The sequence below is a fragment of the Lycorma delicatula genome, chromosome 2, assembly GCF_047948215.1.
Source record: "Lycorma delicatula isolate Av1 chromosome 2, ASM4794821v1, whole genome shotgun sequence".
In the NCBI taxonomy this organism is placed as follows: domain Eukaryota; kingdom Metazoa; phylum Arthropoda; class Insecta; order Hemiptera; family Fulgoridae; genus Lycorma; species Lycorma delicatula.
This window is the reverse complement of record NC_134456.1, coordinates 94,530,878-94,546,452: the sequence shown is the minus strand read 5'-3', so window position 1 is coordinate 94,546,452 and position 15,575 is coordinate 94,530,878. Positions and strand designations below refer to the sequence as shown.

Here is a 15,575-nt window from a genome sequence, read left to right as displayed (position 1 = left end):
GTGCTTTTCGGGCGAGTTTGGCTAGGTTTCGTTTGGTGGATTCGAGTCATTGCCCGGATTGCGGGACTGATGATGAAGTGAACCATGTCCTCTACGTCTGTCCCGATACGAGGTCGAACGTTCACGAACTGAGAGAATACATTCCTTTCTGGGTCTCCGTACCAACTGGATGATCCGTTAGGAATGGTCTATAGTTTTCTTCGCGACCTTGTGCTGAGTAGGTCTGCAGAGGGAGTTTGATCAAGGTACTCGATCGTGGTAGGATCCCGGACGGCTAGGGTTCTGGCTTAGGCATTGGATTGGTTGGAGGTAGGCTCATTGGCATCGTGCCACGGTTTTAGTGGTATTGTTTGTGATTCAATTTGGGGCTCCCGTTGGTGGGGATTGGTGCGCTTCAGAGGATGAGATGAATGACAAATGTAGCGTGTGAAAATACCATGCCTGACCAGGATTCGAAATTGAGACCTCCACATGAAAGGCCAAAACACTACCAATCACATGCTAATTGGACCAAAGAAGATTGGAGAAATGTTATGTTTTCTGATGTGTCACATTTTTATGTTCAGGGGCAAAGGCTTCCGTATGTTAGGAAAGTATCAGAGAGAATAACATCAAAGGCTCAGATCCAACAATCAGTTAAACATTTCCAGAAAAAAATGATTTGTAGCTGTTTCACATTTGAAGGCTCTTGTTCATTACTTACAGTAGACGGTACCTTGAAAAGTGATAAATATATCAAGATTCTGAAGGAAAGGGTTGTGATACAACTTGAAAATAAGTTCCCACAAGGCAACGGGAATGTTCCAACAAGATTTGGTACCATGCCATACTGCAAAAAAAGTGGAAAAATTTTTCAAAGAACACAATAGTACAGTTTATTTGGACAGTAACTCCCCAGACTTAAACCCAGTTGAAAATCCTTGGGCTATTGTCAAAAAACAACTCTCGAAAATGAATTGTACCATAAAAATTGGCCTCATTAAAGCAATAACATTGATATGATTTCATGATGAAGAAATAAAAAAAAAATACATGAGAAACCATCATGTTTTATGTTACACCTTACAAAATTTCAGTATGACCTTATTTCACTGGAGGAACTGAAATCTGGGCAAATTTTGTCGCTAGCTGTAACTTGATAACAAAGCATTTTCGAACATATGTTTGTAAGAATTTTTTCCCTTATTTCAAGCTCTACAACCATTTCCCAAATTACTTTCCTTTACTTCTGAACCACTCTGTATATATTTTTTTTATCTACTGTGTGATATAAATTGTCTGATGAAGTTCCCTTCTGATTCCAAATCAGAAGGGAACCCTAGTAGATTCTACACTTTTGGTGGAGTACCTCAGGGCTCTGTATTGGGGCCTCTGTTTTGGCTGATGCTGTTTGATGATGTTCTCAGATTACTGATGCCGGAGTGCTCAGAAACCACTGCGTACGCCATTGATCTTGTCGTCCTTGTGGGGGGCAAGAATAAAGATGAGTCACAGGAGCGAGGCAATGCTGCCCTTGCTAGTATAAACGCATGGATGGAGGATCATGATCTCCACTTGGCTGCAGACAATGTCTTCATAACACTTTCCGGTAGATGAGTTATATGATCTATAAATCTACGCTTGGCTGCTGTGTCCCTGCAGCGAAGCGATAAAGTGAAATACTTGTGCTAACGACAGATAAAGCCTATCGGTTCAGCGTGCATGTTAAGAGTTGTTACAAAGAGCTGAGTTGTTACAAAGAACCATGAAGTTCCTGAGCGTGATCATGTCATCCCAAGTGGCACCCAGGGTTTCAAAGACGAGACTGATAACGGCCGCGGTTACATCGGTGATTATGTATGCTGCTCTGGTGTGGTATGAGACAGTGAATGTTAGGAGAAACACAAACAGATTACATAGCATACATAGGAGGTAGCTTCTGGGAGTCATCTCGGCCTTTAGGACCGTTTCATATGATTCGGTTTGTGACCTAGTATCCCCGCTCCCCCCCAAATGACCTGTTGGTGTGGGAGAGGGTGAATAGATATAATGGAATGAGCAAGAGATACTAAAAGAATTACCTTGGATCACTGGCAAGACAGATAGAATACTGGAGAGACCTCCGTCTGGACATGGAAAGTAATTCCGCACCTGGAAGCATGGTGCAAGAGGCGGTACGGGGTAAGTAAATTTTAGACTTACACAGGTTCTCACGGGACACGGAAATTTTGAAGCGTTTTTGTATAGGATAGGAAGGAGAACGTCACCATGCTGCATGTTCTGTCCTGGTGAAGTCACGGTCGAACACACGGTCTTTTTCTGCCCAGAAACGGCGGGCGGGCATAGATGGCCTATTACCTATATGCTCGCAGACGAGAAGAACTGGAAGCTAGTAGACATTATTGCATCTGAGGTCATCGGACTTACAGACACCGTGGGTAGCATGCGTAGATATTAGTGTGGGTGGACAGCCCCATCCGTGAGGGCGGCATGCTCAGGTGTGTCGGTTCCGGTGATTGCGTAGAGACTCCAAGGGCATTTAGGCACGGGGAAAAGAAAAAACCGAGACCTGGTCATCGGAGGGGGGTTTTGGGAACAACATAGTCGGGCCTGGTGTCCCTCTCTGGTGGTTTGAGGTAGGCATAGTTAAGACTGAGACCCGGTCTCTCGGTGGCGGCCTGGGAATGAAGTAGTTGGGCCTGGTAACTCCTATCTGGAGATTTGAGGCAGGCATAAAAGATCCTACCGGGGGTCTGAGCTGTCCAGCCGGATTTACTGCCGGTGGGCGGGCAGGCCCCCTTAGAGTAAAAGAACACTCTCCTGGGTTGAGCTACACTTCATTGTATGTCTGGCCCAGAGGAGTAGGGTGAAAAAAAAAGAAGGATACATCTTGTTGATATTTAGTGCTGGATAATGGCTAATAACAGACAATGCCATTTGGAAAAAAATTAAATTTAAAAATTACAATAACTGGTTTTAATAAATAGATAGCATTGTTGTCTAATTCAATTTCAACAGTAGTACGCAATATTGTATAAACATTGCATTGCTTTATCAGTACTATATTAAAGTACTTTGGCTTTGGTCCAATATTAGTATAATTTCTTCATTCTTATTTTATTATTTTTGTAATGAATGAATAAACTGCATATCATAAACTGTTAACTTATATGTACGATTGAAATAGGAATTTTGTAATTCACATTAAAAAAAAATTAAAATTCCTTTACTAAGATTAATTTAATGTTTGTCGATGAAATTATCTAAGTCAAAAAATAGTAAATGATAAATGAAAGTTTTAGGTTTGATTAATCATATGAAATTATTGTAATTAAATTTGAATTTAATGAAATTTTTTATATAGGTTTAAACTGAATTTTAGGGTTTAAAAAAATTGTAGTTTAATTTGCGTTTTAAAAGTTTATTATTTTGTTCATAATTATCCACTATAAATATAATTATGTCCAACATAATTAAGCATGTTAATTCCTTAACTTTTTTTTATTATAGTAGCTGATTTCATATAATACTAGGGTTGTACTGCAGTAAGGTACAGGTAGTGAAAATTTATCTTTCCTACCAGAAGAGGATTTAACTTGCTCAACCACAAGATCTTTGTATGAGATACATTTTAAAGACTTTTTAATTTTTTGTTTTTAATGAAATTTATCATTTGATTCTGAAAAAAGGTGTCGGTTTGAATCATATTATATGAAATTTTCCTTAGTTTGTATCTAAAGACAATTCTTTGCGTTAAAATTTGTGTCATACATGGACATTTACTAAATTCTTAAATCAATGGTACTTTTACTTTGCAAAAAAAATATTTCAGAAAAAGTAGCAAGTAAATTAAAAATTATCTTGCTTACATTTAAATGATTTTTTCTTTATTTGTATCTTTAACAAGAATTTCTAAAATATTTTTAAATGTTGTGTGTGTGCTCTTTTTACACAAAATAATATGAACCAAAAAAGAAAATGCATTTAGTAAAGAATTTTTAAAATTAATTTATTGTTTTTATTGATAGGATTCATTGCACATAATAATGAATATCATAATATGGAATTTCAATGCAAAGATGGAACAGCTCCAAGGTATAAAGAAGGAAGTTTTGACCAAGTTGTAGCGATTATTGGAGGCCAGTCTAGTGCTGTTACAATTCAGGTATTGTTTAAGCTAAAATACCAACAGGTATTGTTTAATTGGGTTTCATTATTATTTAATAATTAAAGGTGCTGTATGACTGCATTTGCCTTATAGAGTAATCCAAGGAATTTATTCATGTAGACAGTAAGTAGAATCAACTAATAGAAGAAGTTAATCTTGTAGTAACATTTATTTTTATAATCCTTATACAGAAAACAAGCCAGCATGACATCATGAACTCATTATGGAAAATATAAGAAAATTTCTTAGCTTTGGATTTATATGCATTTATTCCATTTATTACAATTTTTCATGCACCTTTTTGAGTAAAAATTATTTACGGTATCGTCTGTTATTATTATTATTATTATGCTTTTACGGCCAACATGGGACCACTTAAGTCAATTTTAGTTGGATCTTTTCTGAGAAAAGCGTGTTATTTTACTCTTCCGAGCTGCCCAGTATTTCTTCATCCGTTCAGATCTTGCTTTCTTTTCTTCATCCGTAAACACCCTCTTCGTTGTATTTTGTCGTTTGTCTGTCTTTTGTTTAAATCTAATGCTTTTATCTTTTAGCTTTGTAATTTTTCCAGTTTTATTCTGTAGGTCAGTCAGGGAAATTCCCAATTCTTTCATATCTTCTCTAATTTCTTTGATCCATCCTACTTCTAGCTTTTGGAACCAGAGCTTTTCAATGATATTTCTTGACAGTCTTGTTTCCGGTGTCCTTATGAGATGACCAAAGAAAGAGATTCTTTTTTTCCGCATAGTATCAGTAACAGGCTCTATTTCTCGATACACCACCTCATTTGGCACAATCCACCATTGGCCTTCTTTTTGGTGTTTTTTATTGATACACGTTCTGACAATTCTCCTCTCTATTTTCAGAATTTTTTCAATTCGGTTTTTCTGAGTGATTTTGAAAAGGGTCTCGCTTCCGTAAGTGACTTCTGGCTGTACTACAGTTTTATAATGTTTAAGTTTTGTTTTAGCAGAAAGGCATTTTCTGTTATATGTTGACCAAGTTAATTTTTGGGATTTAATCATTTTATTTGTCCTGTTTTGCCATGTCACTTTTTCATTTAAATTATAAGTTATTATTTCCCCTAGATATTTAAATTGTTTTACTATTTTAATTTTCTGATTGTTTACCGTAATGTGCTCTATTACCAGAGGATCTATGGCCATTAGTTCAGTTTTTTCGAAAGAGATATGAAGCCCTATCTTTTGTGCTAGGTTTTGAAGGCTCATGATTTGTGTTTTGGCTTCTTGAATATTATTTGCTAAAAGAGCGAGGTCATCTGCAAATCCTAGGCAATTTAGTGTGATGGAGTTTTTCTTAGTACCCATTTTTATATTTTTGGGATTTATTTCATACCATTTTCTCATGACAAATTCGAGGGCGCAGTTAAAAAGGAGTGGTGAGAGGCCGTCTCCTTGCCTCAATCCAGTTTTTATGTAGAAGGGTTGAGAGAGTTCAGCTCTGAATTTCACTCTGGACTGGGTATTGGTTAAAGTTAATTTTATCATGTTTACGAGTTTAGGGTGAAGGCCCAGGTTTCTCAGAATATTCAGCATGGATAGTCGGTGTATACAATCATAGGCCCTTTTAAAGTCGACGAAGGTGATTATTAGTTGTTTTTTCCGTCTTTTATATAAGTCCATCATAAGTTTTAGGGATATTATTTGCTCCGGGCAACCTCTCCATGGCCTAAATCCCCCTTGGTATTCCCCAAGTTCCAGTTCAAGTTGGTCTTTGCATCGGTTGTATATGATTCTCGACAGGATTTTGTATGTGCAATCCAGGAGAGATATGCCTCTGTAGTTTTCCGGATTAGTTTTATCCCCTTTTTTATGTAATGGATGAATGAGGGCTGTGGTCCAGTGTTCTGGAAGTTTTTCTTCGTTCCATATTTTCACGAGGCATAGATGTTTTGACTGAATAAACTGATGAGTGTTTCCAGAGTTCTGCGAAAAGCTGGTCTTCTCCGCTTGTTTTGTAGTTTTTTATTTCATTTAAGGCTGCGAGAACTTCTTGAATTGTTGGCGGGTTGATATTTACTGGTGAAGTTTTAACTGGAGTTTCAGTGTCAATCTCAAAAAGCTCTGGGGGGTCGTCACAGTTGAGGAGTCTATTGAAGGTTTCTGCCAAAATTTCAGCATTTTCTTTATTGGTGTGGGCCATATTTCCTTTTTTTCCTCTCAGCATAAGGGTGGGTGTTTCATATCTTTGAAGAGCCTGACCAAAAATTTTATAATAGTCTCGGAAGTTAGTTTTCTTGGAACTTTCTTCTATTTGCTGAATCAAGTTTTTTTGGGCTTGTCGTTTGGTTCCTCTTATAATTTTCTGAGTTAGTTTCCTTTGTTTGGTGAATTCATTGTTAGATTCTTCAGTTTTCTGGGTTTGGTGGTTGATACAAGCCCGGTGTCGGTCTTTGACTGCTTTGTTACATTCTTCATTCCACCATTGGTGTTTTTTTCTTGGGTTTATAGGGGCTAGTTCTTCAGCTATTTCTTTCAGTTGGGATGTCAGTTCTTTTAAATTATTAGTTAATTTGATTTTTTTTGTTGTTTCTTCAAAGATGGCATTGTTTATTAATTTATGTGGATCATAAGCTCTTTTGTTTTTAGGTTGGGATTTTTTCTTTTTATGCGGGGTGAATTTTATTTTAACTTTAATTAAGTAATGGTCCGATCCAGTATCTGTTCCTCTCAAGATTTTTACATTATAAATCTCCTTGTGATAATTCCGGTCCATGCAAACATGATCAAGTTGCCATTCCCCTTTTTTCCAATCTGGGTGTTTCCAAGTCTTCAATTTTTTGGTTTTCTCATAAAATAGGTGGATTTTGAGATCATATTATGGTTTCTGCAAAATTCGACAAGTCTTTGGCCGTTCTTGTTAGTTTTCTTTTGGGCAGGCCATTTTCCGATAATATCACGATATCTTCGTTCTTTACCAAGTTGGGCATTAAAGTCCCCTATTAAAATCTTGGCGTGGGTCTTATTTATGTTGTTTGCAGTTTGGTCAAGAAGTTCTCAGAATTTGTCCATCTCTTCTATATCTTTTTTAAGATTGTTTTTGTCATTGGTGGGAGCATTGGCATTTATTATGGTGTAGAATTTATTGGCTGATTTTAGGGTTAAGGTTGAAATCCTGGGGGAGTAAGACTTAAATTCTACGACTGAGTCAATTATTTTAAGATTGATTGCAAATCCTGTTCCGAACTGTGGGCAATTCTTCATCACACGTTTCCCGGGGATTCCTTTGTAAATTCTGTAACCCTGAGATTCAAACGGCTCTCGATTGGTGTTTCTCATTTCTTGAAGTCCTGCGATTTGGATATTTTGTTTGTCCATTATGTCTGTTAGAGTTTTTAGTTTGCCGGGTTGAGTTAGAGAATTAATGTTGTGAGTGGCAATGTAGTTTATTTGCTTGTGTCTTATCCTCAATTTTGAAGTTGTGTTGTTTTTGGGTGTTTCCAAACGCTCCGATTCATTGTTATCTTTTAAGCAGCTGCCCACCGGATCCGAGTGCAGCCTTCTCTGGTATTTACCAGACGGTGGATTTTTTCTTAAAAGACCTTCCATATTTGACTTTCAAAGGCAAGTCAGCCTTGGGTGGGAATAAATTCCCGAGTTACAACTCTGGATGTGATCCAGAGAGGTGATTCCGATTTAGTTCACCAGTAGAAATCTCCACGTTTCTAACTGGTTATCCAGACGAACCAACGTGGAGGCGCAAACCGATTTTCTTAATTGAGATTTTAAGTATGGAGAAAGTTTAAATCGGTTCCGGAATCATTTCGTCCATCGTCTGTTATATAATACAAATAAAAATTACCATAATAATAATTTTAATCTGACATACATTTTATGTGGTTAAAATTAGTTTTATTTTTAATTGTCTTAATAAAACACTTAATACATTTGATATTGTCTTTAAAAATATTATCACTTGTTTTTTTTTTAAAAATGCGCACTTTGTTACATAACGTATAACTTTAATTATTATAAGAATGTTGAATATAATATTATTTATTATAAAAATGTAAATTATGTATTTATTTATAAATATAATCAATTTAACTAAAGTTTAATAAAATAAAAGTTGTATACTCAACATCATATTATAATATATAATGGTACATATATTAATGTAATTAATGCTATAATGTGTAATAGATACATTAATATGAGGGCTGTCCAGAAAGTAACTTACATTTTGAAATAAAAAAATCAATCAAATAAAAAAAATAAATTTTATTATATACATTTGAAAGGGACAATCTTAAACTATTCTTCTACATAGTTGCCATTTAAATTGAGGCACTTATCATAACAATGTACAAGTTTTTCAATTCCTTCTCTGTAGAAATCTGCTGTTTTAGATTTTTGGCACCCATCTTATACAAAACTTGTGATAACCCAGCTTCCCCAATACAGTTTCATGCAGTAAACTTTGTGAAATTTGAGGGAATGAAGGAATGAAGCAAGAGTTCTGTACTCGTAATGCGGTGATTTTCATGAATTGTATCATTGATTTTCATCATCAGTTCATCAGTCACAAGGCTAGGTCAACCACTGCGGTCCTCATCATGAATATTGGTTTGGCCATTTTTAAACTGAATGCACCACTGCCTCACTCCACCATCACTCATTATTCCATCTCCGTACACCTCACAAAGTTTCTGATGAATTTCAATTGGTTTGAGGTTTTTTACTAGTAAAAACCTAACCATTGAATGCAACTCAGAACTCGCTGGATTTTCTATTGAAGTGTTTCACATTTCAATAATTAACAACAAACAAAGTAGAAAAATCACAGTCCACACACTATGACAGCTTGATGTGTACTCAGTGTAGAAACGTTTTGACACAAAGATAGCAGCTCTACCCTCACCCATCTCCATGCTAGGCTCAAACATAAGTTACTTTCTTGACTGCCCTCGTAGTATGTAGAGAGCAATAAATATCTACCACCTTTTTAGAATAATATTATATTCTGCAGAACTCAATATTATTATGTTGGTATCCAACTAATATATTTTATCCTCATTCAGGATTTCTATGGAAATCCTTAATTTGATCCTCCTCTGTGTGGGAAAATATAAAATAAAAGAGAACTCTAAATAATAATAATAATAATCTAAAATACTTTGTAAATAGAAACATATATAATCAACCGGAAATGGTCCATAACTGTAAAATCTAGATGTAAATGGATACCTAAACTAAGTCTATCTTAATCTAATGTCAAATGCAAGCTTATCAGATTATTAATAACTATCCAATTATTTATAATGTTTTAACAAAATTATGAATAAAAATAAATTTCCAGTCTATGAAAAGCAGAGACACATGGAGTTCTGCCACCATGGGGAGTAAGAGACACATGGTGATCATGTATCATATTCACAATTCAATAAAAAACATTATCCAAAAAAAATTTATAATATTTCTTTTATGAGAATTAAAACTTTCATCGAATATGTTGACAATACTTTCACTGAACAGATTGAGGCTTTTAGTAATTTAGACATAGGTGATAGCACATTTGACTGACAATATTTAAATATTTTATGCTTCTTATTATTCAGAAGCGGAATCCTGTTACCTACACTAAACATATTAATGTTGATAAATCCATGGAATGATTTAAAAATGAACACAATTTGAACTGAATGAACGGATTTGAATAAAGAAGGTCTTCTTTGTCACAAAACGCTTAAAATTTTTTTGTAAATATAATATTTAAGTAAACCAGTGGTTGCAAAGATATTAACAATTAAAAAGCTTACATGGCTGCCATTTTGAAATGAATTGAGAAATCAGGTTCATTATTTTTATACAAGTAAATACCTCTAGGTACCCTAGCAGTATACAAAATTTCAGCTCAATATAATTAACCATTCCTGAGAAATCGGTTTTTATGTTAAAAATACAAAATTGCAAATGGGTGATAACTTAGCACTTCAGAACATATGTTGATATAAAATTTTTTCTTTACTTTGATGAGGGGGGACCACATTTTATGTGAATATATACATAAGTGTGTGTGTAAATATATATATGTAATATTAAATCAAACTACCACAAAAGTTTATAAATACATCATTTTTTGGAATGACTTGTGTCTCAAGTTGAAGTAAACAACATTTTTGTTATGGGATCCAACATAAAATTAATGATACAATAAAAATATATTTCTTATTTATTTTTATATTTAAAATTTTATTTTTATTTAATTTCAGGTTGCGAGTATGATGAGGCTGTTTGATATTCCAATAATCAGCTATATGGCAACATCTCCAGCTCTAAGTGATGAAGAACGATTTCCTTCATTTTTCCGAACTGTTCCTAGTGACAATATTCAAGCCCATGCTATGCTTGAATTATTAAAGTATGTACCATGTGCAAAATTATACTTTTACAAAACTTAGTTCCCATTTTACATGATATACATTCTTGTTTCACAAACTATATAAATAGCACATAAATAAACACAAAGAAATGGAATTAGTGCAGTTGAATGTTAGCTGAAAATTATTCTATTATTAATCTGAAAAATTAAATTTCACCTTCTAAATACAATTTACAGAATAATATAAACTTGTGTTTATTACAAATCAATGAATTCAAAAATTAGTATCGTGTTACACTCTTTAATTATCTAATTAATTTTTTCTGTAGTTTTAATTTTACTGGATGCATTTGCCTAAAGAATATCTCACAAAAATGGTTATTAGTCCACTGATTGTTAAGCATTTTAGGCCACGACATTATCACACTAAGATGTGATTATTTAACATTGTTTTGAATTCTAAGAAAATTTAGTTTCCAAGTTTAATAAACTATATGAAATGCTAGTGAAAAGTGTTTAATAATTGAAACTAAAATAATTACTTTATTTTTAATTGAATTTTATATATGTTTATAAAATATATTTATTAATACCGACAATCAAATTAACTTCAAATTAGTTTGTGAAATGAAGCTGGATCTGGAGTATAAATAAATATGTCAAATCTTTCAGAAAATTCAATTGGACATATGTCTCTATAGTACACTCAGACACTGAGTATGGGACATATGGTTATGACAAACTGAAACAACATGCTCCTGATTATGGTATCTGCTTTGCTACTCCATTACGTGTACGTTCAGATGAAGATTATGAAAAAGCTATCAATTCATTAGCCAACAACAGTGACTCAAGAGGTATGTATAATGAATTTTTTTTTATATTTATGGATTCTAGTTCATTAATAATTTTAAAAGTAGCAGATTTTTCTTAAAAAGTAAGGTTGTAATTTACGTGAAGCTTTACGTTAGTTATTAATAAACATTTGTTTACCTGAAAACTATTTAATAAAATTTGTAATTATGAAAAGAATTTAGCACTCTTAATTGAAAACTCAGTCTTAAGTATAATCAGAGTTATGTAAAAACATACAGCCCAGTTATTTAGGACATAAAACATTTAGTTACCACTGCTACTCTATCAAACCTACATCAATATTCTTGTTTTATTATTAGGTATCTCTTACTGTTAGCATGCTAATACTTGCGCAATTAATACTAATTACAAAAGAATAGGCTAAGGAATATAATAAATTCTTAAAAGTATTTTTCTAGCTTCAATTTTCAGTAAACTTGTCTATAGTAAACATCTGATCTGAAATAAGACAAATTATGAATTTGCTGGTCAATATTTTAAAGAAATAAGGTGGTAAATATGGTTTAGGGTAAAATTTGTTATAATCACCTTTAATAAGGTTTCAAACATTCCATTACATTTCTTTTTAAATCAACATTTCATTTTAATTAATAATAATCACTATTAATTTTTTTAGATCTATTTCAGTTAATCATACTTTTTATAATTTTAATAGTTATCCAAAACTTAAACCTATATTTCATTATAGAAAAACTCTACAATTAATTTTAGAAGAATTATAGTAATTACAATTGTTTTTGCATTACCTTCATCAATGCTACTGTGTTGTAGGAATACAAGTCAATACTGACATCTGTAATGGGAGTGATGGTATGTTTTAATTTGAAGGTTCTAGGTTCAAATTCCCCACACAGGCTTTGAACTCTTCACATGTTATTAAAGTAAGGGGTCTTTAAAATTAAGTGCAAAAAATTGACAGATTGTTGGTGGTGATGTTGAGTTATTAAAAAAATTTTCAAGTGTCATTTTTTTCTCTAGTTTATGACCAATCATTATTGAATGTTACATGCTTCAACATCATTCACAAATTGTAAAAATTTATTATTGAAATATGGAGTAGATTACAACTATGTATCATGCTCTTTGCGATATTTATAGTGTGCGTAATTGGCCAAACAAAAGCACAAATAGATTTTGTGTTTGGTTAAAAAAATTGAAGAAACTTTTTCTCTACTTGATGTTGACTCACCAATTCAATGTTGACTCATCAATTCTTATAAATGCAAGGAGTCAAGAGAATATTGTTGCTGCAAATGCAAGTGTTTGTGAAAAATGAGATTTAACAATTTCACATCGTTCACATGAACTGGGCCCTTCCTCAACAACAACATGGTGAATTTTGAGTATACGAGGGCTATTTTTTTTCAAGGTCCGAACAGTCGTGAAATAGAAACCCGCGCAAAAATCGGATGAAGCTTTGCGCATATATGTTGCGCAGCGTCTCTAGTATGGCCTTCAATTACGCCGCGTCACTTCGTTTAGTTCTGAACACGCAGCTAGCACATAAACATGTCTACAACAATAGCATCTCCCGCCAAGTGTGAAGTGCGTGAGGTAATTCGATTTCTTCAGGCTGAGGGGTGTAATGCAGCTGAAATTCATCGACGAATAAGTAATGTGTACGGTGAAACTTCAATGAGTGACAGCAAAGTGCGACAATGGTGCAGGAACTTTAAAGCAGGACGTACAGATGTTCATGATGTAGGCGGTCAGAGAAGGAAGCGAATGTCAACCGATGATGTCGTGCGAGTGGATGAGGCAATTTGAGAAAATCGTCGGTTCACAATTTCTGTATTGAGCGATTCGTTTCCTGAAATTACAAGGTCAGCTCTCTACATCATTGTGAGTGAGAGACTTCAGTACTGCAAACTGTGTGTGAAATGGGTTCCCAAGATGCTGTCCGACCATCACAAAACAATGAGAATGGACGCCTCCCTAACGTTTCTCCAGTGCTACCACAATGAAGGAGAAGATTTTTTGAACAAAATTGTCACAGGGGACGAGACATGGGTCCATTTCGAAACTGAAGAACAATCCAAACAGTGGATGCATTCTCATTTTCCCAGTAAACCAAAGAAGTTCAAGCGAACTTTCTTCAACAGAAAGTGTATGGCTACTGTGTCCTTTCTTTCTTTTTCCTGTTTAGCCTCCGGTAACTACCGTTTAGATAATACTTCAGAGGATGATATGTTCATGAGTGTGAATGAAGTGTAGTCTTGTACATTCTCAGTTCGACCATACCTGAGATGTGTGGTTAATTGAAACCCAACCACCAAAGAACACCGATATCCACGATCTAGTATCCAAGTCCGTAAAAATAGCTGGCTTTACTAGGACTTGAACGCTGGAACTCTCGACTTCCAAATCAGCTGATTTGGGAAGACGCGTTCACCACTAGACCAACCCGGTGGGTATGGCTACTGTGTCCTGGGACCGGAATGGAGCTCTCTTGGTGGAATTCATGGAACGTGGGACGACCATCACTGCATGACTCTTCAACGTCTACGAAGGGCAATTCAGAATAAGCAGAGAGGAATGTTGTCATCAGGCATTGTCTTTCTCCATGACAATGCTCGGTCGCACACTGTAGCTGTAACAAAGAAACTCCTGCAGCGTTTTCGTTGGGAAGGGTTTGATCACCCACCATACAGCCCGGACTTGGCTCCATCCGATTTTCACCTCTTTGCTCTCATGAAACGCTGGCTAGGAGGACAAAATTTCGGCACAGACATCGAGCTGCAGACCAGCGTAGAAACATGGCTGAAAACACAGGCGGCTCCGTTATATGACGAGAGTATTGGAAAGTTGGTACCACGCTACGACAAATGTCTAAATCGGAGTGGCGACTATGTAGAGAAATAGCGTAACTATGTAAGTACTTGTTACAAATAAACATTTTTTTATTTTCACTGTAATTTTAACTTCGTGACCGATCGGACCTTGAAAAAAATGACCCTCGTAGATCTCAGTCTGTTGTCATAAAAGATTCAACTAACTTAAGAATTAGCCATAGGACTATTCTTTGAGTCAATGATCTGCTGATTGGCCCCTAGAGCAGCTCGAAATAGATTCAAATTTTCATTAAAAAAAATCATCTTTTCAGATGAGGGTCATTTATGGCTTGATGGTTTGTAAACAAGCAAAATTGCCATATTTGGGATGATTCAGTAGTGACCATTATATTTGGAAAAAATCACTGTTTGGTTAGATTATGGCTCTGGCTTCATTGGGCCATTTTCTTTTTAAGTGAGCAAGGAGATTCTGTTACAATAAATGGTGAATGCTGTCAAGCTATGATTCATGACTTTTTATTTGAAAATTTTGAAAATTCTAATTTGAATGAGATGTGGTTTTAACAGGTTGGTACCACATGCCACACAGCTACTGAAACAATTCAGTTATTGTGTCAGAAATTTGGTGATTTTATGATTTCACAAAATGGTAATGTCAGTTGCCACTTAGATTATTTGATTTGACGCCCATAGACTTTTTTTCTGGGTTTATGTTAAGTCATAAGTCTAAAGCAACAAAAAATAAATGAGTGGTGGCTTGAAAGCGAATATTCAATGCGTTATTAGTGAGACTCAAGCTGATTAGTGCAAAAGAGCCACGCAAAATTTATTGATAGAATTGCTTATGTGATGCAAAGCCATGGATGCATAAAAGTGATATTATTTTTTGAGCATTAAGAAATGTTATACGCTTCAAAAATAAAAAAAATCTTGGTTGATATAATTTTGTTTTATAGTGATTTTACTTTTTGTGCTGAAAATGAAAGACACTATACAATTATCATTAAGAAATTAAATTAAGTAACAGTCTGCTTGTTTGAGAGAAAATCAATAAAAGTTAAAAGTTGTTAAATGATTTTTTTGATTTTATAATACTAAATCAATTACTATTTAGAGCTAACTGATTTAAATTGTTTAAAATTTTTGCAGTGACTATTAATAAAATTTGTTCCAGTTGTTGTAGTGTTTGCTGAACAGCCAACTGTTGTTTTACGATTAGCTGAGATTGCTCGAAACCAAGGGTTGGGAGATCGCTATGCTTGGGTTGGTTCTCATGGATGGTCTGTGGCTTTCAGCCACAAGTTAAGCTCTCGTTCTATAAGAGATAATTCAGGTGAATGATTTATCTATCAGTTTATATTAAATTTTCTGATTAATAATATCTGAAAAAATAATTTCTTATTAAGTGTAATTAATGA

The 15,575-nt window shown here is 34.5% G+C and overlaps 1 protein-coding gene across 1 annotated transcript in view; it reads left to right on the top strand.

The window, feature by feature from the left end:
• Positions 1-1,281: 1,281 nt before the first annotated feature.
• Positions 1,282-15,575, top strand: part of LOC142319913 (metabotropic glutamate receptor 4-like) — a 44,169-nt gene continuing 29,875 nt past the window's right edge. Inside the window, exons 1-5 of the mRNA XM_075357586.1 lie at positions 1,282-1,588; positions 4,008-4,144; positions 10,380-10,528; positions 11,162-11,346; positions 15,332-15,490. Coding sequence (XP_075213701.1) covers positions 1,282-1,588; positions 4,008-4,144; positions 10,380-10,528; positions 11,162-11,346; positions 15,332-15,490 — 937 coding nt within the window. The remainder of the gene's footprint in view (positions 1,589-4,007; positions 4,145-10,379; positions 10,529-11,161; positions 11,347-15,331; positions 15,491-15,575) is intronic.